General features: G+C 50.2%; 8 protein-coding genes across 8 annotated transcripts; 3 read left to right on the plus strand and 5 right to left on the minus strand.

Moving 5' to 3' along the window:
• Positions 1 to 501: 501 nt before the first annotated feature.
• VDBG_01890 (predicted protein) lies at positions 502 to 922 on the minus strand (the record flags this gene model as incomplete). The annotated part of the gene is made up of 2 exons (XM_003007656.1): positions 502 to 578; positions 670 to 922. 2 exons carry the CDS (start codon positions 920 to 922, stop codon positions 502 to 504), a joined length of 330 nt encoding a protein of 109 aa, XP_003007702.1.
• A 390-nt stretch (positions 923 to 1,312) lies between these two features.
• On the minus strand, positions 1,313 to 2,114 carry VDBG_01891 (HD domain-containing protein; the record flags this gene model as incomplete). Its single annotated transcript, XM_003007657.1, has 2 exons — positions 1,313 to 1,856; positions 1,942 to 2,114. 2 exons carry the CDS (start codon positions 2,112 to 2,114, stop codon positions 1,313 to 1,315), a joined length of 717 nt encoding a protein of 238 aa, XP_003007703.1.
• A 1,362-nt stretch (positions 2,115 to 3,476) lies between these two features.
• VDBG_01892 (conserved hypothetical protein) lies at positions 3,477 to 3,873 on the minus strand (the record flags this gene model as incomplete). Its single annotated transcript, XM_003007658.1, has 2 exons — positions 3,477 to 3,567; positions 3,752 to 3,873. 2 exons carry the CDS (start codon positions 3,871 to 3,873, stop codon positions 3,477 to 3,479), a joined length of 213 nt encoding a protein of 70 aa, XP_003007704.1.
• A 2,784-nt stretch (positions 3,874 to 6,657) lies between these two features.
• VDBG_01893 (lanosterol synthase) lies at positions 6,658 to 8,964 on the minus strand (the record flags this gene model as incomplete). Its single annotated transcript, XM_003007659.1, has 3 exons — positions 6,658 to 6,705; positions 6,888 to 8,708; positions 8,761 to 8,964. The coding sequence occupies 3 exons, from the start codon at positions 8,962 to 8,964 to the stop codon at positions 6,658 to 6,660; spliced, it is 2,073 nt and encodes a 690-aa protein (XP_003007705.1).
• Positions 8,965 to 9,743: 779 nt separating this feature from the next.
• VDBG_01894 (ent-kaurene oxidase) lies at positions 9,744 to 11,486 on the plus strand (the record flags this gene model as incomplete). Its single annotated transcript, XM_003007660.1, has 5 exons — positions 9,744 to 9,815; positions 10,042 to 10,086; positions 10,197 to 10,253; positions 10,372 to 10,405; positions 10,555 to 11,486. The coding sequence occupies 5 exons, from the start codon at positions 9,744 to 9,746 to the stop codon at positions 11,484 to 11,486; spliced, it is 1,140 nt and encodes a 379-aa protein (XP_003007706.1).
• Positions 11,487 to 13,614: 2,128 nt separating this feature from the next.
• Positions 13,615 to 15,388, minus strand: VDBG_01895 (ent-kaurene oxidase; the record flags this gene model as incomplete). Its single annotated transcript, XM_003007661.1, has 4 exons — positions 13,615 to 14,759; positions 14,830 to 14,929; positions 14,985 to 15,101; positions 15,164 to 15,388. 4 exons carry the CDS (start codon positions 15,386 to 15,388, stop codon positions 13,615 to 13,617), a joined length of 1,587 nt encoding a protein of 528 aa, XP_003007707.1.
• A 961-nt stretch (positions 15,389 to 16,349) lies between these two features.
• On the plus strand, positions 16,350 to 17,609 carry VDBG_01896 (conserved hypothetical protein; the record flags this gene model as incomplete). The annotated part of the gene is made up of 4 exons (XM_003007662.1): positions 16,350 to 16,814; positions 16,876 to 17,362; positions 17,419 to 17,461; positions 17,594 to 17,609. The coding sequence occupies 4 exons, from the start codon at positions 16,350 to 16,352 to the stop codon at positions 17,607 to 17,609; spliced, it is 1,011 nt and encodes a 336-aa protein (XP_003007708.1).
• A 951-nt stretch (positions 17,610 to 18,560) lies between these two features.
• On the plus strand, positions 18,561 to 19,795 carry VDBG_01897 (FAD binding domain-containing protein; the record flags this gene model as incomplete). Its single annotated transcript, XM_003007663.1, has 2 exons — positions 18,561 to 18,622; positions 18,670 to 19,795. The coding sequence occupies 2 exons, from the start codon at positions 18,561 to 18,563 to the stop codon at positions 19,793 to 19,795; spliced, it is 1,188 nt and encodes a 395-aa protein (XP_003007709.1).
• Between the last annotated feature and the right edge of the window lie 39 nt (positions 19,796 to 19,834).

A 19,834-nucleotide genomic window follows, 5' to 3' on the forward strand; every position in this document is an offset into this window, starting at 1 on the left:
ACCGTCTGCCCGATAAGCGACAAGTATCCCAGCACTCTATTTGAGCCGCGGGGGTACTTCTCAGCTATCTCGGAGCGATACCGGGACACCACCGAGCGACTCTGCCCACAGTTCTTCCGTCATTTCCCGACATGTTGACCATTTTTTCCCCATCGCTTCAATACCAAGGCATGATGAATGGAGAGTGAATCGAGCATGTAAATTCATCAGACTCCTCTAGGTCTGCTCCGTGGAAATAGCCATACTGACCCCAAACTTGACCATGCTCGTGTCCTGATCGCCAGACGCCTTCATCTTCGGTCAGCATCACGGGGCGACCGTGTGCCGGCGACTCTTCGTCAGCTTTCGACGCTAAAAGGCCTCCGAGACCTCAGAATCATCCTCCCCGCGGCCCGGCGGCCCACTTGCTTTTGCTCTTCCGTCCGCCCTCGTGCTTTCGGGGGACCCCTTGCCGACGACCGAACACGATCACGCAAGCAAGGCCTTTGGCACTTTTGCTGTTCACCACGTTGTAGACTCAGAGATGAGAAGGAATCGCCACAGGTCGTACCGCGTTTTCTCCGTACCATACACCCGAGCTACACGCCGCCTTCAACTCCTCCATATGCTCCACAGCCTGATAGACGCCGTCTCACGAGACATGCGATCCCTCCCAATCACACGACATACTCACGTCGCCGTGGCGCTTCACCGTACCGGAATGCCGGGTCGCTTCAAGTCTTTTGGTTGGGTCCCAGCGCTCGTGCCGAGCCTGGACCTCAATTAACCCTCCGGCTACGCACTGGATCGACACGTCGCCGACGGTGCTGTCACGTTGATCGTCGTTGGCCTTTTTGGCGTCTCCTCTAGTCGAACGCTGTGCCTTGCACGAGTGCGCGTCTGTCTTACCTGACCGGGGTTGAAGACGCACAAAGGCCGCCATGTCGAGGCGTCTCCGTTTCTTGCACTGACTTGACCCCTCAGGGGCTTTAGACTTTATCCGACAAGTGTCACTTCGATCGCCACGCCTTCGGATGGTGACTGAACAATTCGTGAATAATACTGGGCGTGCGCCACGTGTTTCATCAATAGTGTATAGTAAACGGGAGATGCTGACTTTTGACTACCGTAGTCCGAATGACTGGTGTCCCTGATGTACGCTGGGACGCCTCTTCCTGGCGAGATTATGACCGCCGAACGTACCTTTTTACCTGCTTATCACGAGAATGATAAAAGAAGAGAGAGATCAAGAAAAGGGGGTGAAAAAAAGGGGGAGGGTAAGGCAGAGAGAGAGAAAGAGAGAGAGACAAGCGACCAAAAGTTGTCGCCTCCCTCACTGGTTGTAGTACAGATCCTGCTCTTCCTGCTTTTTCTGCAGCAGACCACCTTCGACGCCCAGATCGCCGCGAACGTGCTCTTTTCCAGCCCACAGCAGCTCTCTGTCGCGCAGGACCTCAGCCGTCCACGCCTGCGCCCGCGGCGTCCGTATGCGCCCGGCGACGGCAAAGAACTCGCCGAGGTCAACGGCGAGGTCGGCGTCGCGCTCGTACTCGAGGGCCTGCAGCATCATCTCGAGCTTGTCGAGGTCCTGGGCAAACTCGCCCTCGGGCGTCAGGCCGGCCTCAAACTCGATCCAGAGGTGGTGGACCTCGCGGCCAAAGTCGCCCCAGTGCGTCGTCATCCAGTGCATGGCCGCCTCTTCGCGGTGCGTCTTCTCCTCGCGCGAGACGCCGTCGGCCGGCGTTATGTCGCCCACGACCGTCTCGGCGAGGTCGTGCACGAGGCACATCTTGACGACCTTGGCCTGGTCGAGGCTCTGCGGCGCCAGGAGCGCCATGAAAGTCATGCGGTGTGAATGATCAGCGACTGACTCGGGGCTGCGTTTCACGAGAGTAAAGGAGACAATGTCAGCTCAAACGGGGCGCTCAGGCAGGGCAAGGGGGGGAGAAGTCAGGTACTGACTCGATGCCGAAGCGTTTCCAGCCCTGGCGTTGCAGCTTCTTGAGGCGGCCTGCGAGGGAAAAGAACGAGACGGGCGAGGTCGTGGCGTGGAATCCCGTCTTGGCGAGAGCGTCCTCGATAGTCCAGCCGCCGCTGAACTTGCGCGGCGGTGGGATGGGATCAAAGGCCATCATGCTGCGTCCTGTTGTCCTTGGTCTGGCCGTTCTGGATGTGGTGCTATATGACTGCTGGGAGTGGTGCTCTATGGCTGTTGGCTGGAGGCGGCTAGGAACGTTCCTTCAGTTCCAAGTAGTTGAGATTAAGGAAGACGAGGTTGCTCAGAGTCAAGTGGACCAGGTGATGCTGTGATAGTGGCGTAAGTGTCCATCGAGGCAGGAAGAGTCCAGTTACCCCGCTTTTGACAGCTCGGCCCGTGCCGTCATACAAACAGCAGTGGCAAGTCCCCGTGAACCCCGGCGCTTGCCCTCCCTGCTCGGTGGCAAGGCTCGAGGAGGTTATCTGGCCCAGCCGTAGGGATACATCGCTCACCGGCCAACACCCTATCTATCCACGATCAGTCGTAGCGTTGATCTCTGTTGGCATCTCTGATGGGCCGTTCAGCGCTGTCGTTATCAGGTTCAGGTCTTGCAATGTCATGTTGGGTGGATGCATCTGATCAGATCAGTTACAAAAGAGGAACCCCTGGGCCTTGGCTTGCGGGGAGAAATTGCTAAAGACTCATGCTGGGCGCATCTTTGGATCATGAACATGTCCTCAAAGATAGAAATGCTAAGCTGAAACTATACCGCAGCCGAGCCTCTCTGGTCGGCCCGAGCATGCCAGTAGGAGGAGACGAACAAGACTGCGTCGGCGGTCAATTTTCAGAACCCTGCGTATGTGACCATTTTTGGTTACCCAGTCAGATCCTCAGACTCTGATTTGACCCCTCATCTAGCTGCTTCCAGCTGATAGCGGCCGCATCCAATGCTGCAATTCAGGCTGAACGACATCAACGTTACGCAAAGTCTCCATTTGTTGGCTGGCCTGGTGTCAATAAGAAGCCAATTGCATGGACGGACAGGGCACGAGGAAGATGACGACTACGCTCAGCATGTCGTCGGCTCCTGTGACCAGCGGAGGATCCGGATCAAGCCCCCAATGAACTAATAAACGCACATGAGCAAAACAAAATCACAGCAGCCAGGCTCATCATCACTTTATTAATCTTAAGCCGTCTACAGGTATTTCGGTCGGTCGAATTAGGTCCCGGAGATCCACTCGATGACAAGATACAATCGGGAGACAGTCACGCTGCCGACTACCGCGCGATTGAGAAATCAGTCAATTATCGACATATTGTACCTCGTCTATTCTTTGCGAACAGTGAATAGCCAAGTCTATGCTTCCAAGTTCGGCCGATCAGACTGTCGGCAAGAGGCGCGAATTAAGCGACCATGAGAAAAGGGTAAGTACTGTTTACCCCTTCACATGCCTTGTCATCCACGTGTATAACACAGCAATTCATTGTCCACACTCTGGTTTGGACGACATTAAAACTATTCCGCACTATACAGGGCATACGTCCCATCCACCAATCCTGACAGGCGCATATGCTTGGTCAGGTTTAACAAATGCACCAAGTTGAATCTGTTCATCCATATACGTAGCCCAAATCAACATTCGATCGACAGGATCGATGATCGCCAATACTCGGAATCTTCCCATAGGTTCCATATCACTCCACCCAGATGCAATCGTGAATTGGCCACAAGTTTGATGATCCCCTGAAGACTGTGATGCTGGGAGGCCATGGCCAGCAGTGGTGGCATACGTGCAATCGAGAGGGGCATCAACTTGTGTATTGATGGAAAATTCAAATATGCATTCGACATCGTCTGCATCGCACTGCCTTCGGAGAGATTGAATGATCCATTGCGGTTGAGGACCGGTCATAGAGGAGAGGTTGTGAAATATATTGGTAGACGAGACTTTCCAGGCTTTGGCTATAACCACAAGCAAGATCGAGAAGTTGCGCTGGAGCATTCCAACGAATGGTAGAGATGAGATGCAGTAAAGGTGGGTTGTCTAATGTAGATGACGAAAATTTTGTCAGATCTCCTACTTTCGGAAGTCAAGACTTTTCAATCGAACAACGGAGATAAAATCCTGAATGTCAATCAGGACATAAACTGAGGTATTTATTCATGAATCTCCCTGAGATGCTCATACATGATTCACTGCTGAATACAAGGCAGGATGATATCATTTCAAGAGAAGCTCTCACCGACATGAAGCATAAGATAGCTGTCCAAAGACTACACCAATCGATGGGTGTAGTATGAAACAAGTCGATCTCATAACGAAAGGATCTTTCACCGACACGTATCATTGGGTATATGTTCAGAAGACTATTAAAGACAGTTGGCGTGGCATGAGACACGCCGAGATGTCACTTGAATGCTTCCTCACCGACAATGACCCTGCGTCCGGTTTTAGGTTCAGGTTTCTTTTACCAAGTCCTACAACGAGACAGGTAATTTTCATCATTGAGACTTTTTGCCACCGATATTTCGCCAAATGAGTTATAACAGATCAGGTTATCAGTATACGTTGCTTTCTCCAATCCGAAAATACTAAAGCATGGCTGGCTTTTAACCCGCCCTCTTTTTACACAAGACTACATGGTTTCTACCCTGCAAGGCAAACACGTACTCTGCACCAATGGCCAAAATAACCCCCCTGCACTATTACGATGACATTCCTCTATTCCATAAGTTTGCTATGACATTACTCTTCGTATACGACGATCTATTAGACCCCCGAAAGCTTCGCGAAAGCCTTGAAAGTCTAGTTCAGCAAGATGGCTGGCAAAAGTTGGGTGCGAGGTTGCGTCGCAGTGTAGGCAAACTTTAGAAACCGTAGTACCAGCTTTGCCGCTGTCGCTAATGCACGTATCTAGCTATCGGGGGGGCTGGAGTATCATACACCATCTACCTTTGGCGAACATTGCCCTGCCATTATGTTTCGGCTTGTCCAGCATTCGTGCAGTGTTTCTGAGCACCCAAACGCTTCGAAGCTCCCTGTATCGACCGATGGCCCGAGTGTTTTGGCCGACACAATCAGTTTCCGAGGCCTAGCTTTTCACCCAGACACTCCTCGTCTGTTGAAAGACTACTTAGACGCAGATATACCGCAATTGGGTCTCTTCGTCAATTTGTTCGACGACGCCACGCTTGTTTCGTTATCTTTCCCACACACTCTGTGCGACATGGTGGGGACAGGAGTTCTCCTGAAAGGGTGGCAGGCTATGCTTGACAATCGACCAGAAGATCTGCCGAACCTTTGGGGACACAACTTCGACCCACTTGAACAATTCGGATCCGGGCCTCAAGAAGTCTACAAACTTCAAAACTACCAAGCCTCTACTTTCGGATTGATAACGCAGTTCGGCTTGAGAAATGCTTCCGGCCTCCTGTTAGGCACAGCCACCAGAAGCGTCTGCGTGCCTTCAGCTTTTATCGCTCGCATGAGAAACAGGATACTGGGTGAGCTGATCGCTCGTGACCCCAGCAACATCAACCCCTTTGTCAGCGACGGTGACGTCTTGTGCGAGTGGTGGAGTCGGGTCGTCTCCTCACAGGTTGTCAGAAATAAGAAGAGTACTTTGGTGATCAACAACGCCATATCTTTGCGATCCGCTCTTTCCCAAGACTTGTTACCGGCCGGGAAGAGTTACCTTTCCAACGCCATGGGAGTTGTTACAACCATTGTCCCCATGGAAGATGTGTTGGGAAAGCCCCTGGGTTTGGTGGCAAATAGGATTCGCCAATCCCTTAAAGAACTTGGGAAGAGAGAACAACTAGAGGCCTATGCCTCCTTGATCCGGAAGTCGTCTCGGAAGCTCAATCCTGCGTTTGGAAAGGGAAACTTTCACGTCATCTCGTTTTCCAACTTCACTAAAGCAGACTTATTTGGAACCGACTTCTCCGCGGCGATTATATCTGAGTCTTCTGCGGCTACGGATACCATGAAAGTTGGTCGACCAAGGTGCATTGAGTTTTGGGAAGGCTACAAGTTTCCGAACTCATTTTTTATCTTGGGGAAAGGCTCAGAGGGAGAATACTGGATTTCAGGGAACTTACGTCGCAATGTCTGGGACAAGATTGAGGGAAGTCTAAGAACACAATCTGGCTTCTGATATTAGTGAGTAAAGGCACCCTTGGGGCCGTTGCCTGAACTGCTCGATGGTATAGACCAAGCAGAACTCATAGGCGGACGCAACTAGATGAGTATGCGAATGGAATTAGTAACTCTCATAGGCGTCTGAATATGCATCTATATCTTTCAGCTATAACAACGACTTCTTCTGAACCTTACCGTGCTTGTCAGATCTTATGTAGATGACGAGAATCAGCCTACGCTATTCCTTGCCTAGAGAAAAAGAATGATACACAATACCAGTCCTGAATCACTCAAAATACAAGACAAACCGAATGACCAGATCAAGTACTAGATGAGAACAGTACCCATATGTTCGAGACGCGGGTTAGATGCCGTCATGGATTCCCCACGCATAGATGACGGTGACAGACTCAAACAACTTAAGCATCCAAGTACTCATAATTGGACCCCGATTTTTAGTATTCTCGTCGGTGGGTTGGGCTTGTTGGTAGTTTTGGGGTGACGGCCTATAGCTTCGAGTAAAGATAACAAGCTCCCAAATCCTGCGACACAAGTCTACAAAACTTTTATGTCCCCGTACTTCCGCGCAAACAAACCCAATGCCTTGATTGGGAAAATATACTTGTAGTTGGTGTAGGAAATCATGCTGCCAGACGAATCAGTAGGTACCATTGAGTGCGATCGTTGCATACTCACCCAGATTTGTTAAAAACTCCCTCAAGCGCTTCTTGTGCCCATTGTCCGTCAGACTGTTGGCGTGCCATAATCATCCGTATCCCTCTTACTATAGGCTCCATGTCTGGATACCCTGCCTGCATGAGCCCTATACAGGACCAGGCAGTCTGCACAATCTGGGTGTCCTTATGATCAACATAGAAACCAAGCTCACAGCCCCGGAAGCTCTCGCCCCAGCCTCCATCTTCCCGTTGGTGGGCCAATAAGAATTCACAAGCGCATCGAATGGATTCGCTGTTATGCCAGGTGTCGCCAACGGCCTCCAGCGCCTCAAGAGCAAACATGGTTCCGTAGGTGAAACATATTCCCCAAGAACCATACCAGCTGCCGTCATCCCGTTGAGTGGATCGGATAAACTTGATCGCTCGTTGTATAAAATTTTCAATTTCCAGGGCTCGGTAAAATGGGTTGGCCTTGCGGAATTTGTTGAGTGCCAGCATACATGCCGCTGTGCACTCAACGTAATCGTATTCAACCATGATCTGGCCAAACACCTCTGCGGCATTCAGGTATTCCAGGTGCTCGCTCCCGCGACGGAGTTCGTAGCTAGAACACCCACCTGTGTTGTTTTGCATCGATAGTAGGATGTTTACGGCATCGCAAAGCCTGTCCTCTGTGACTATCTTCGGGTAGCCGGGGATGCTCTGAAGTGCTAAGACGCTCTTTAACCCTTCAGCAGTGCAGTCGGTGACGGTATAGCCCTGTTGCCGGGTGCTGAAGGGCCACGCTCCTTTTCTGTAGTGACGGTAGCAGATTCCCTGCTCTCGACAGTCGTCCCGAATCTGGTGTTCTTTCAGAAACTCGAGAGCCTTCATGAGCGTAGGCTGGTACCTAGGATCGTCCGCGAGGCCTGTGTCCACGATAGCCTGGATGGAAAAGGCTGTATCCCAGACCTGGGCCCCGTTGGTTCCGTTCATGAGCATGCCTTCATCCTTCTTCCATAGGTAATCTGTCAGATGGTCTAGATGGCGAGCCATGGCGGTGCTCTTTGGGCCTTGTTGAATGTAGCAAACCAGGGTATTCATTGGGGCATTCACGGGTCCGAGATTTACGTATTCGGTATTCTCATCCTCGTGCTGAATGAGATCGTAAACCCATGCCTCTGCAGCGGTCCTGAGCTTATCGTGACGGAGATAAGGATTCCAAATGTTGACAATAAGCCAGTTGGCTGTATTCAGGAGCCACGATTTGCTGTGGTAATTGTCGCGAGGGGAAATGCTGTTCCGGTGGACAGAGAAATCAATCATCTCCGGTGGCTGCACAAAGAGTTCTTGACGTATATCCCTGGTGAGATCGCAGAGAGGATGCTGCCAGCGTCTTGACCAAACCCAGGACATGGGTAAAAAGACTTGTCGTATGTGTATCCACCACCTCCAGGGAGCAAAGGGAACCCAGTCCGGAAGGAGCCACAATTCAGGAGGAACAGGGTTGACTATGTCCCATGGCATAACTCCTAGTACGCTAAGCCAGAACTTTGCCCAATGAGGCGCGTTGAGGGCGCCACCCAGCCTGTGCAGCTCGGATCTGGCCTTACAGAGACGTGGATGGTCAGCTCGAACACCAAGGAGCCTGAGAGCTGTATAATTCATGGCCAGTCCGAAGACGGACCCTTCTGCTTCGATATGGAGGCCCCAGCTGCCATCGTCTGGGTTTTGCCGCGCGAACAGATAGTTCTTGATTTCAATCTTGAAAGCTTCTGGTATGGACGCTTCGGTGACGTACCAGGTAATTACCAATCCAGGAAGCAAAAAAAGAGGACCGCCCTCTTCACAAGCCCAATGACCTGAAGGGAGCTGAAGCTTTGAATAGACAGAGACAGCGTTGATGACTGACTGCATGGGCGTTTTTGCCGGCTCAACTTCAGGAAAGCCCTGGATCAAGAGGTCAGCTCTGATTTACAACATTTCCAAGGGTAGGGCTTACAGTGGATAAACCCAAATGGTATCTGTCCACCGCCGTCTGTGGCCATCTTTGGATGTCTTCATCCCTTGTCAAATAATGCCAAACGTTGCGACCGCCGTCGCTGGACAGTCTCCATCGCGAAGGGTCCGTTGTTGCCTCAGCGAAATCACCCGGTGAGAAACCAGACTTTTCCTCACAGAAATTATTGGTACCGGAGCAGCTCATGATAAAATCGAGTCCCGGGATACGGATGAAATCAACACAAATACTTAGGGGATTTGATTGAACCAAGACTTCCAAACTGATTTTAGTAAATTTGACGACAACTGACTGATACAAATACGCCATGGGACAACACAGACTTTCTTTATCTCAGTTTTTGTATACACAGACGGCGATCAAAGACAAATTCCATTACGGCTGGTAGACGCGGAATGCCCTGTGGGAGCCGCTATCATCCCTCCAACTTTCGGCGTCATCATGGTTTACATCTCGGCTACTTCTCAGCGTCGATACACCGAGGTTGTCATGAGTATTCATCCCGTGTTTCAAGACCGATCCCGACATTCCAGCGGTCAACGACGGCTGATTTACTGATGTTTTACTTTACGACGCAAAGTGGGTTGATCTGTCAGATACGGTTGTGAGCAGGCAAAATGAATGTAGTCAGAAGCCCCGCGCAGGAGCTTGGAACTGAGACGACGGGGCCCCGACATACCGCCACCCCTGCAGGTGAACCCTCAGTAAGACACGGAAGAGCGGGCGCTTTAATGTCTCGATCACGCCCTGTAGGATCTGCATGAGAAGCAAGAAAGAAGTTGTCTTCAAGCATTCGCTGGCCTTGAAGCTGAGAGACAAACATTTCCCTCCAAGCTAGCAAAATAACGTGTCGATTGATAAAGTCAGAGTGGCTCACACGCAGAGAAAAATTTCTTCCCTCAAGTCATCCTCAGCGTTTACTGCGAGAAGCATTTTCCAACGGATTCAAATTCCAATCTTTCACCATGACAGTTATCAAATCATACCTTAGTTCTCCCGAGTTCATCTCTCACGTAGGTGGTGTTCTTCTGGCCATCGCCAGTCTCTATGCCTGGAGCTTCTGGACACGAGAGGCATTCTATCCTGGGTTTCCGGTTTACGGCTTCTCCAAGAAAAACATATCCTTGTCCTCGGCAAAAGAAAAATACTTGACTGATGGGAGAAGGATCCTACTAGAAGGGGCCAAAAAGGTGATTATAACAGACAGAGTGAACTAGTCTAAGACACTGATATCAATTTCGCTAGTTGAACACATGTTTTCAGGTTGTTACTGCCAATGGGCCACGAATCATCTTCCCTAATCGCTATGTAAATGAGTTGAGAAGTATCAAAAGCCTTTCTCTTAGTGAGATCTTTCGAAAGGTAAATTTGTTGCTCTACTAATCGGCTTGCAGAGCAAGATAAATAACAATTGACAGGAGCTCTTTGCCGATTACCCCGGATTCGATCCTATCAGACTTGTGACAGAAACCGACGTTATTCCGACCACAGTTAGGACCAAGCTAACAAGCTTTCTTGGTATGTATATCCAGTTGAGGAGCCCACTAAGAGAACTCGTACGCACGATCATGCCTAACCAGCTCATATGACTAGTCCCTGTGTCTGGAGCACTACGAGATGAGTCTGCGTATGCAATCGAACGCCTGTTTGGAAGCTCTGACAACTGGGTTTCGTTTGATATTCACACCCATGCCACTGGACTCGTGTCCCGCCTTTCTACCCGAGCATTCATGGGAGAAGTGCTCTGTCGGGATGACGAGTGGCTGACCATTGCAGCTGACTGGACCATGGTGCTGATGGATGCGGCTAGGGCACTGCGTATGTGGCCTGGCATCTTCAAGCCCATCATACACTGGTTTCTCCCTGAATGCAGGCTGCTACGCAAGACGCGCAACAAGGCGACAATAGTTGTCGAGAGAGAGCTTACACGACGCAGAGAGCGGGAGCGTGCCAGCAATTCTAAGCCATCGACAGTCAAGGTGGGAGATACACTCGGATGGATGCAGGAAGTTGCAGGTTCAAAGAACATTGATCTCGCCGGCGGACAGCTCGTGTTGACCTTTGCATCAATCCATACAACATCGGACCTATTGACCAAGTGTCTTTACAACCTGAGTGCGCACCCGGAGTATCAAAACCTCCTCCGGAAGGAGATTGTTACTGTTCTGTCGGAGAAGGGCTGGGACAAGACATCTCTGTACCAGCTGAAGCTTCTCGACAGCTTCATGAAGGAGACACAGCGTTTAATGCCCACCTCAGTGCGCTTAATGAATCGTGTCGCACAACAAAAGGTCACCCTCAACGATGGAACCATAATCCCGAAGGGAGCTATTCTCAGCATTATCCAGGATAGGCTCTTCGACCCCGAAGTCTATCCCGAGCCACAGAAGTTCGATGGATATCGCTTCCTCAAGCTGCGATCACAGCCAGGTCAGGAGGCCCATTGGCAGCTTGTCACGACTAGTACGGACCATACGGGATTCGGCCATGGCATCCACGCATGCCCAGGCCGATTCTTTGCCGCAACAGAACTAAAGGTTGCGCTGTGCTTCCTTCTTCTACGCTACGACTGGCAGCAGGATTGTGACAGCGACACAGCCCCGACATTTCAGCATGGGTCCGAGATTATGGCAAATCCTGATTTCAAAATCTCATTCAGACGTCGACAGGAAGAAGTTGACATCATGAATCTTGTCAAACACGTATAGAAAGATGGCTTTACGTGTCAAATTGCGGGCGCTGGTTCCTAAGTCTACGTACGGCAGATGTTTAGGACTGGGTTTGAGTTGCACGAGGTTGTTTCTTTTTTGGTGGAACGATTCTTCCAAATGCATCGTGAACTTATTACTGCAGCTTGGAAAGCATCAATCCAAAAGTGAAAGTAATGAATGTGTTACGTCCTTCGATATTTGCTCTGCATGAAAAGTTTAATCGTGACACTATGTCTTGAATGATTCAACGTAATGCCTATGTGACAACTAATGGTTTTCGATCAATACTTGCGCATCCGCAATGAGCGGAATTTGAGAACGTTTACATAGTTTGGCTATACATAATATAATCCCAGGTGTCAGGGCAGAGCAGTCCATTTAGACGATTAACGTACATGCTGGTATATTGCTCAAACAACGAATAATGAGCTACGCGTCGTTAACAAATTCAACTGACACGCCACAGCCAGCTCTGGCCGTCAGAGAATGATTAGCAGCACAGTGAACGAGCTGTCTTGCTGCGCATTTCCTTGGGGCTCTTTTTCTTGTAGGAGTCTGGCGATACCGGCTCAACCACGGCTCTTGCCTCTAATTCAATCCAACCGTTGACGCGAGACACAATTGCGATAGAAAAACTCCGGAGAGGGAACCTCGTGTGTACGCCGCGCCAAAGATCCTACAGCAGGGATCAAATTGCAATCACAACCGCAATGAGATTGGAGACAAGATCGAAGTAAAGCTGAAAGACAACAAGAGGGATGGGATGTTCGACGCGAGCAATGAAAATGACGCATAAAAAAAGGGGGAGACATCAATTGTTTCGCCACAGACTGAGAACCCTTTGGTTGCCCTTCATTCACTCACGAACGTAGACACTTTCATGGTACTACAATATCGTGTCAGCAGTGTCTCATGTGAGGAACACTTGCAGCATATACTCGGCCACTCGTACCACTTCCTCCTCTCCATAAGTTGTCTCTCGGTTTCATCATTTCGGCCTAAAACCCGGTTCTGGATTTTTGAGTGCCCGCTGGTAATCGATGTGTTTTCGAAACCCCGAGCCGCGAACATGGATTATCACGGCGAGCTGGCCGAGTAGCGGCCGATGTGCGACGTGGAATTTCTGACCGCCACATGGATGAATCACTGTGTACGAATGTAACTTGCCCGAGTATCGGCCGATGTGCGACGTGAAGTTTGTGACCGCTACATGGCGGGTTAGAAACCCACTGCAGGACATTTGAATCGGTTGCTTGTCGAATCCCTGACGTGGATTATATTACGCAGGTGAGGCCATGTTTCCCGACCCACTCCGAATCAGTACTGTTTCTGATGTGCTGCCTTATCTAAACGTGTCAAGTGGCTGGTCAGCGCCCTCTACATGCCAGTCTGAGACACGGGTCAACCCGTGTATGTCTAGCCCATCAAAACATTACCGCAGGGGTAGTAGCCCCATCCTTGCTTGAAAGAAGCTACCCTTGGCTCTGTGGGTCGTCCAAGACTCTACACAGCGCATCAGATACAGATGACAGCCCAGAAGACTAGCTACTGCGGCGCTGACTGGGAATCGCTTCGTCGTCGGATATTCCGGACCCAGAGATTTCTTACCGCTTTTCTGGGGCTTGAATTGTCACGGGGTACGTATGCGGATTGGGCAGCCACCGCAAGGCTCCATAAGTGACTTGAACAGACACTCCCAGGGTTGACGCGTTTAGGGCCTTAAAAACCACTTAATTTGATTCCATCACTGAACACAGGGTTGCGTCATGATCACCACTGAGTCTCACGGGCTGAATTGCTTGAAGTTTGTTGTTCTTCTCGACTTCTTGGCCATATCGTTGGTAACTATGATGCAGATCGTGTAGCTGGACTGCAACAGTGTAATGAAAATCCTCCTGATATCATTACATGTTCGTCAGTGGAAGACGTTCCAATGTAACAGCCATGTCACGTATTTTTCTATCGACGACCACCCTGTTCATTGGAATGTATGGAAAAGAATATACCATTGTAGCTGACCTGCGTCGCATCTCAAAACACTACTCTCGGGATGTCGACTTAGCGACTGGCCATCTACTGGATCAAGAAGTCGGAGGTCAAGCCGTGATTTATGACCAGAGCCTATCTAAGTGTCTGGGGGAGCGGGAGTGAGATCGAGAATTGACTTCAGATCCAGTTCAGTCAAGCGCTCCTTATAATACACAGTGATTTCAGGATTTGACATAGTTTCGGCTCCAGAAAAGATAGTTGTCGGAGAATTGTCCGAGCCTTCTCTGCGCCAATCGAAACGCAGAAGTAGATGAATCAGGATAATCTTGATCTCGAGTGATGCGAAAAACCTTCCTGGACAAGAGTGGTTACCATATCCAAAGCCGGCTTGGTGTATGTTCGTTCGTACAAGCTGATGATGGGTCTCTTCTCCAGGCCTAGCACGTAGTTCGAGGAATCTGTAACCGTCAAATTTTGTTGCTTGTGGATAAATCTCGTCGTCATAGAGACGACTTGGTATAACGCTGATAAGGGCACCATTCGGTAGTACTGTGCCATCGTGGAGCGTTATTTTCTTTTCAACAAGTCGATTCATAAGCGACAGCGATGCTGGTGCTAGGCGTTGCGTCTCCTTCATGAAACTGTCCAAGAGACGCATCTGAGAAATGCATGTTGGATCAAAAGACTGTCCACGAAGCGTATCGAGAATCTCATTCCGAAGCAAGTCTTGGAATTCGGGAAAGGTGCAGAGATTGACCAGAGTTTTGGTAAGAAGGTCCGATGTCGTGTGTAACGATGCGAATGATAGAAAAAGCTGGCCGTCTCCTAGATTAAAGTTGGTGCCCTTTGCGGCAGCCCTCATCCAGCCAAGAGAGTTCCCGATAGAAGACTTGGAGGGCGATAGTGCGTCTGATTGCCCAACGTGGGCTTCTATTCGCGAGACTTCATCGTCGATTATATTCCTTGCATCTCTCGAGACCCGACGCAGAGCGGTACACTCAGGTAGAAACCAGTGGACAATAGGCCGTAGAACTGGCGTCCACATACGTAATGCACGAGCGGCTATCATCAAGACTATGGTATAGTCCGTTGTGATGGCTAACCAGCGCTTGTTCTTGACCATTTCTGGCCCCAGGAAGATCCTTGTCGACAGCATGCCTACCAAGCCAATGCTGTGTTGCTTTTCGTCGTATTTCCGCCAGCCGTCGGAGTGCTCGGTGGTAAAGTACATTTGATCAATCCCTGTAGCCGTCTCCTTGTGTAGGATAGTAGCAATTGGGCCTGTATTTAACGTTAGCCAGCTCGTTCTCATGGTCTGCAGCCCGAGGGCTCAGTAAACACATCTCAATACCCAAAGAATTGGTCAGGTTCTTGCGAATGGTGTCGACAATGATATCAGAATGCATTAATGCCCTCGCAGCTTCGAACCCAGGAATATGAGAAAAGAGGTCCTGGTGAGCGACTTGAGTCAGTCTCTTCCCTGTTGCAGCAGTGTTGTTCTCTTACAGTAGCGATCAGGCGCCGCGCCGATAAATTCTTATGACCTTTGAGTTCATCCGCGTAGTTGCTTGGCAGTATAAGTCGTGGTCCGTTGGCTGATACGATTTGAAAAACTCCATTGATCTGGGTTTCTCCCTCTTAGCTGTCCTGGTTCATTCAAGGGGTCAGACAATGTTCTGGCTTACTTTCGCTGCTCCGTCAAACAATATTCGGCGTGCATCCGTCATGAACTTTTGCTTGGCATCATATAGGCTGACACTTTCTTTCTCTACACCATAGACCTCGAATCCTGGGTAATAAGACTCGGTCTCCCATAGACTCCATGAGATGGCGAAAGCTAGGATTCCTGCAAGAGCCACTGCTTGGTATAGGTTGAGGTCGGTTATGACTAGCTTCAAGTGCTGCAACATGATGATAGCGCTTATGATGGACAGTTGTTGGGCTAAGTGCCGGAACAGCGGAAAACATGGGCGGTGTTTAATACATGACCATCTACAACACCTTCATTATTATTCACGGCAAAACCCACCACTTCAACGGCACGTAATAGTCAGTCAGTCTTCGTCCCACATAAGACTGAGACATCGCCTCTGTCACGCAGCGCACATTCCACTTCAAACGACAGAATTCAGACAGCACCTCCCGCACGGCACGTCCCGCACAAAACATTGGTCCCATTCATGCAGCGCCAGCCGGCGGTGAGTGCCAAATACCTACCGAGTCTCAGACAGGCCCGACTACGAGCAGCGGTCCCCTGTGCTAGCGAACATACGTATTCAGGTCGATATGGCCATCGGATCAGATCGACCTGGCGATTGAAATCTTTCGAGTGACCAACAACGACAGACAGTCCAATCTCTTCTCCTTCGCGGATTATCATCTCTTTTTCACACGACGACGGTCGGCACAGATTTTCAGTACATTTCACAGACATATTGCCCCACGGTACACGACCATGGCCTTGTTAGGCTGGATGTTAGTGACAGCTTCTATGGTGGCCCTCTGGATCAAGGTACTACGGCGTCCTGTGCTCCCAAAACACGCTCCCAACTGGTGGAGCGGTCACGACTGGCCATTTCTCGGAGCAACTCGATTTTATACAAACCGTAAAGACCATTTTCTAGACGGCTTGCGTAGCTCTTCTACCGGGGCATTCAGCTTTTACATTGGCCGCAAACATCTTATTGGGCTTTCCGGACCTGTCGGACGGAAGGTGTTCTATGAGACTAGAGGGCTAAGTCTCGCTGCAGGGTAAGCGCCAGAGAGCCGCCGACTAACACAAGAAATAAAAAATGGTCATATCAGCGTCCAATATTGACCGTGTTTAGCTCTGCCGACCTGATCACTGGTCACCCTTCCTCGTCCGAGGACATGGACAACTTTGTGAAGTGGTTCAAGAAGACATTTCTTGTAGTAATGCGAAAGGAACGAACACGCAAAAACGTTCATTTACTTACAAACGACGCCCAGTCGCTGCTACAGGAGCTTCTGCCTGAACTCTCAAGCTGGGGAGTTTTCGATCCTTTTGATACAATATACGAGATCATCTTTCAATTGACCATTAGGATGGTAGGGCCGACAGAGATAGCACAAGATGCTAAGCTCAGGGCGAAGTCATTGACCATCCTCGAGTCTATTGAGCACTCCAAGTCAACCATGAGGGTTGTGTTTCCTTGGCTTCCAACAATCATGCATCTCAGGCGAACACTGCGGAATATTCAGCTGGGAATGCTGCTTCATGGACTGATTAGGAAGAGACAGAAGTCGGGGATTAGAGAGGATGATACGATGCAAACCCTTCTAGACATGGGGACAAGCATGCGCAACACCATTGGCGTAGGTGAGACTGCCCTCCTGATATTCGACCACCTTGGCTTACATCTTTTGCGCTTGGCAGTTCGTCATTGGGGCATTGTTTGCAGGCCAGCTGAACACTGGCATCAACGCCGCCTGGGTATTAGTCAAGTTGGCCCAGAATGACCATTGGACGGCTCGGGTCCGTAACGAAGTTGACGCTGTTGCTGTCAGGTACAGGAAGTATCATGGCCAGCCCACTACCGAAGTACTTGGGTCTCTCACATTGGACGATTGGGAATCAGAATTTCCCAACATCGGCTTGTGCTTCCATGAAAGCATTCGATTGGCATTGACCGGAAGCTCATTTCGAAAGAACATCTCTGGGCAGGACATCCCAATTGGTAACTCAGGAGAAGTCATCCCTCACGATGCTTATGCAGCGTACCTTCACGATGAGCTTCATATGAACCCCGATGTCTATCCCAATCCTACTGAGTTCGACCCTGGGAGGCATCTGGATGAGCGAGGCGAAGGCAAGAATGTCCCTCATGGCTACATCGGATGGGGTTCCGGCCTACACCCATGCAGTAGGCGAACATCAAGCACACGACGCTCGAAAACGGTTTGCTAACTTGTAATGCAGTTGGCATGAAGATTGCCAAGACTGAAATGACCATTGTCTTGGCGTATTTCATAGCCATGTTCGAATTTGAGCTATCTGACAAGCATGGCAACAAGATCAATAGCGAGCCTTGTCGGATCAATCGCAATGCAGAGCTTGCGGAAAAGCCACGTTCCCACATATATCTTCGCTACAGACGCCGGTCGGCGTGAACAATACGGGTTCAAAAGAAGGACCTTTGCCTCGCAGATGCCTTAGTAATAGCTAGAACAACGGGGAACGAATGCCAAGTAGAACTCTTAATGCTATCTCATAGAGCTGGTTGTATACAAAAGCTACTTAGCTTGTCTTACAAGCGCTCAAATGTCTTCTCTGAGGTATTGGCTAGCCAAAATGCATGAACCCACTTTGAAGTTCAACTAGGTGCCATATCCGTAACCAATTTCTATGCTAGGACAGATAGTATACGATCCAGTTGCACTCATTCCGGGTGTTAGCAATCTATCAGACTTGATCATTCGATATGCGTCGTAAGTGCAAGGAATAGTCTCACAACCGAGACACGGGATTAGGTCAGTTTTGCCGATGCCCGCGACACCCCACCCTCTCTTCACGGCGCCGATGACGGGAGACAGTCAAGAGGAAGCTCATCGCATGAAGTGTCAAGCTCCGCCCTAGAAATGTCTCAAACCCTTGATTCACACATGTCTGAGAGGTATGTTTCTAACAACGGAAGGGAGGATCTTCGATCGAGCATACAACTCGATCTCGATAGAAATGAAGGGCTTTAGACAGATTGATCCTGCTTTGCAACGACACCGAAGGTTCCTGCTAAGGGGTATTTAATTTGACCTGATTTGAGGCGAAACCATCGTCTTCATCCTCTTCTTCGTTTTCAACTACAGCATGGCTTCTAAATCTCAGTCTGGGTTCCGAGTACTCGTTGCTGGCGGCGGCATAGCTGGCCTGACACTTGCGAACTGTCTGGAAAGAGCAGGCGTAGAATACATTCTGCTTGAAGCTCATGACAACGTTTGCGCCTCGCGTCGGTGCCTCCATTGGACTGCTACCCAACGGCTCCCGTATCCTTGACCAATTGGGATGCTACGACAAGATTCTTGAAGAGACTCAAGGCGTACGGATCACCCGGTGTCTTGACCAAGATGGCAACGTTTTTCATATTTCCGACGGAGTCCGTCTTCTGGAAACAAGGCAAGAAGCTTCTGTAGGAGTCTTTGAGATGTTCAGCGTGCTTACTGACATGTGAGCTAGGTTTAATTATGCCATCAGTTACCTGGAGCGCGAAACTGTTTTGCGAGTGCTGTACGAGAACTTGCACGACAAGTCACCCATCCAATTGTCGCGCCGTATCATGCGTGTAGACCACAGTGGCACGGACGGCGTTGTTGTGCATTGCCAGGATGGGACCATCGTCGCGGGCGATGTGCTTGTTGGTTGTGACGGGGTCAACAGCCTCGTCCGTCGAGAGATGTGGAGGCTCTCGGAGCAAGACAAGCCGCAAGCAACACCTGAGTCCGTTCGACATGATCTGAAGGCCGAATTCCAGTGCCTGTTCGGGCTGTCGACAAGGACACGGGGCGTCGACGCAGGCGAAATGGATGTTAATTTTGCCTCTGGCTTCTCGACGATGGTCATCGGCGGCAAAGATGGGAGGGTCTTCTGGTTCGTCTTTGCGAAGATGAATAAGACGTACACATCACCCAACATTCCCAAGTACTCGTATCAAGATGCCGTCGAATTCGCAAACAGATACATGGATTTCACCATCAAGGATGGGCTGAAATTCAGCGACCTATGGCAGTCCAGAACGTCCGTTACCCTTGCGGCAACAGAGGAAGCTGAACTGAAGGAATGGACGTGGGGCCGTATTGCCTGTGTCGGCGACAACGTCCACAAGATGACACCTCACATGGGTGCCGGCGGCAATGCAGCGATGGAATCTGCCGCAACCCTGGCAAATGAACTCAGGAAGCTGGGGCAAGCTGCGAAAAAGACCAAAATCGATCTCGAAACGGTGCAGAGGCATCTCGAAACGTACCAAAGGGGGCGGCGCGATCGCACGAGCGCCGTGTGTGATGCGTCAGCCCAACTGGCTCGGCTACAAGCTCTTGATTCGGTCGCAAACAAGATCATTGCGTTTTGGATTCTTCCAACAGCCGGCGACCTGCTGGTTGACGTTAACTGCGACATGATTATCGGAGCAGCCAAGCTGGACTATATTCCCACGCCCAAACGTTCTGTTCAGGGCACGATGGCTTTCAACCCCAGTCTCGGACTTGGCAAGGGCGAATCGAAACTCAAGAGAGGCTTCGCAGGCTCCATTACTTGCACTTTCTCTTTACGGACCGTGGTTGGCGAACCATCGAATCTCGCATGATGACAGCTCACCGCTATCTTGTCGTACGATCATGCCAGC

This window comes from Verticillium alfalfae, genomic scaffold (genome assembly GCF_000150825.1).
Source record: "Verticillium alfalfae VaMs.102 supercont1.2 genomic scaffold, whole genome shotgun sequence".
NCBI lineage: Eukaryota > Fungi > Ascomycota > Sordariomycetes > Glomerellales > Plectosphaerellaceae > Verticillium > Verticillium alfalfae.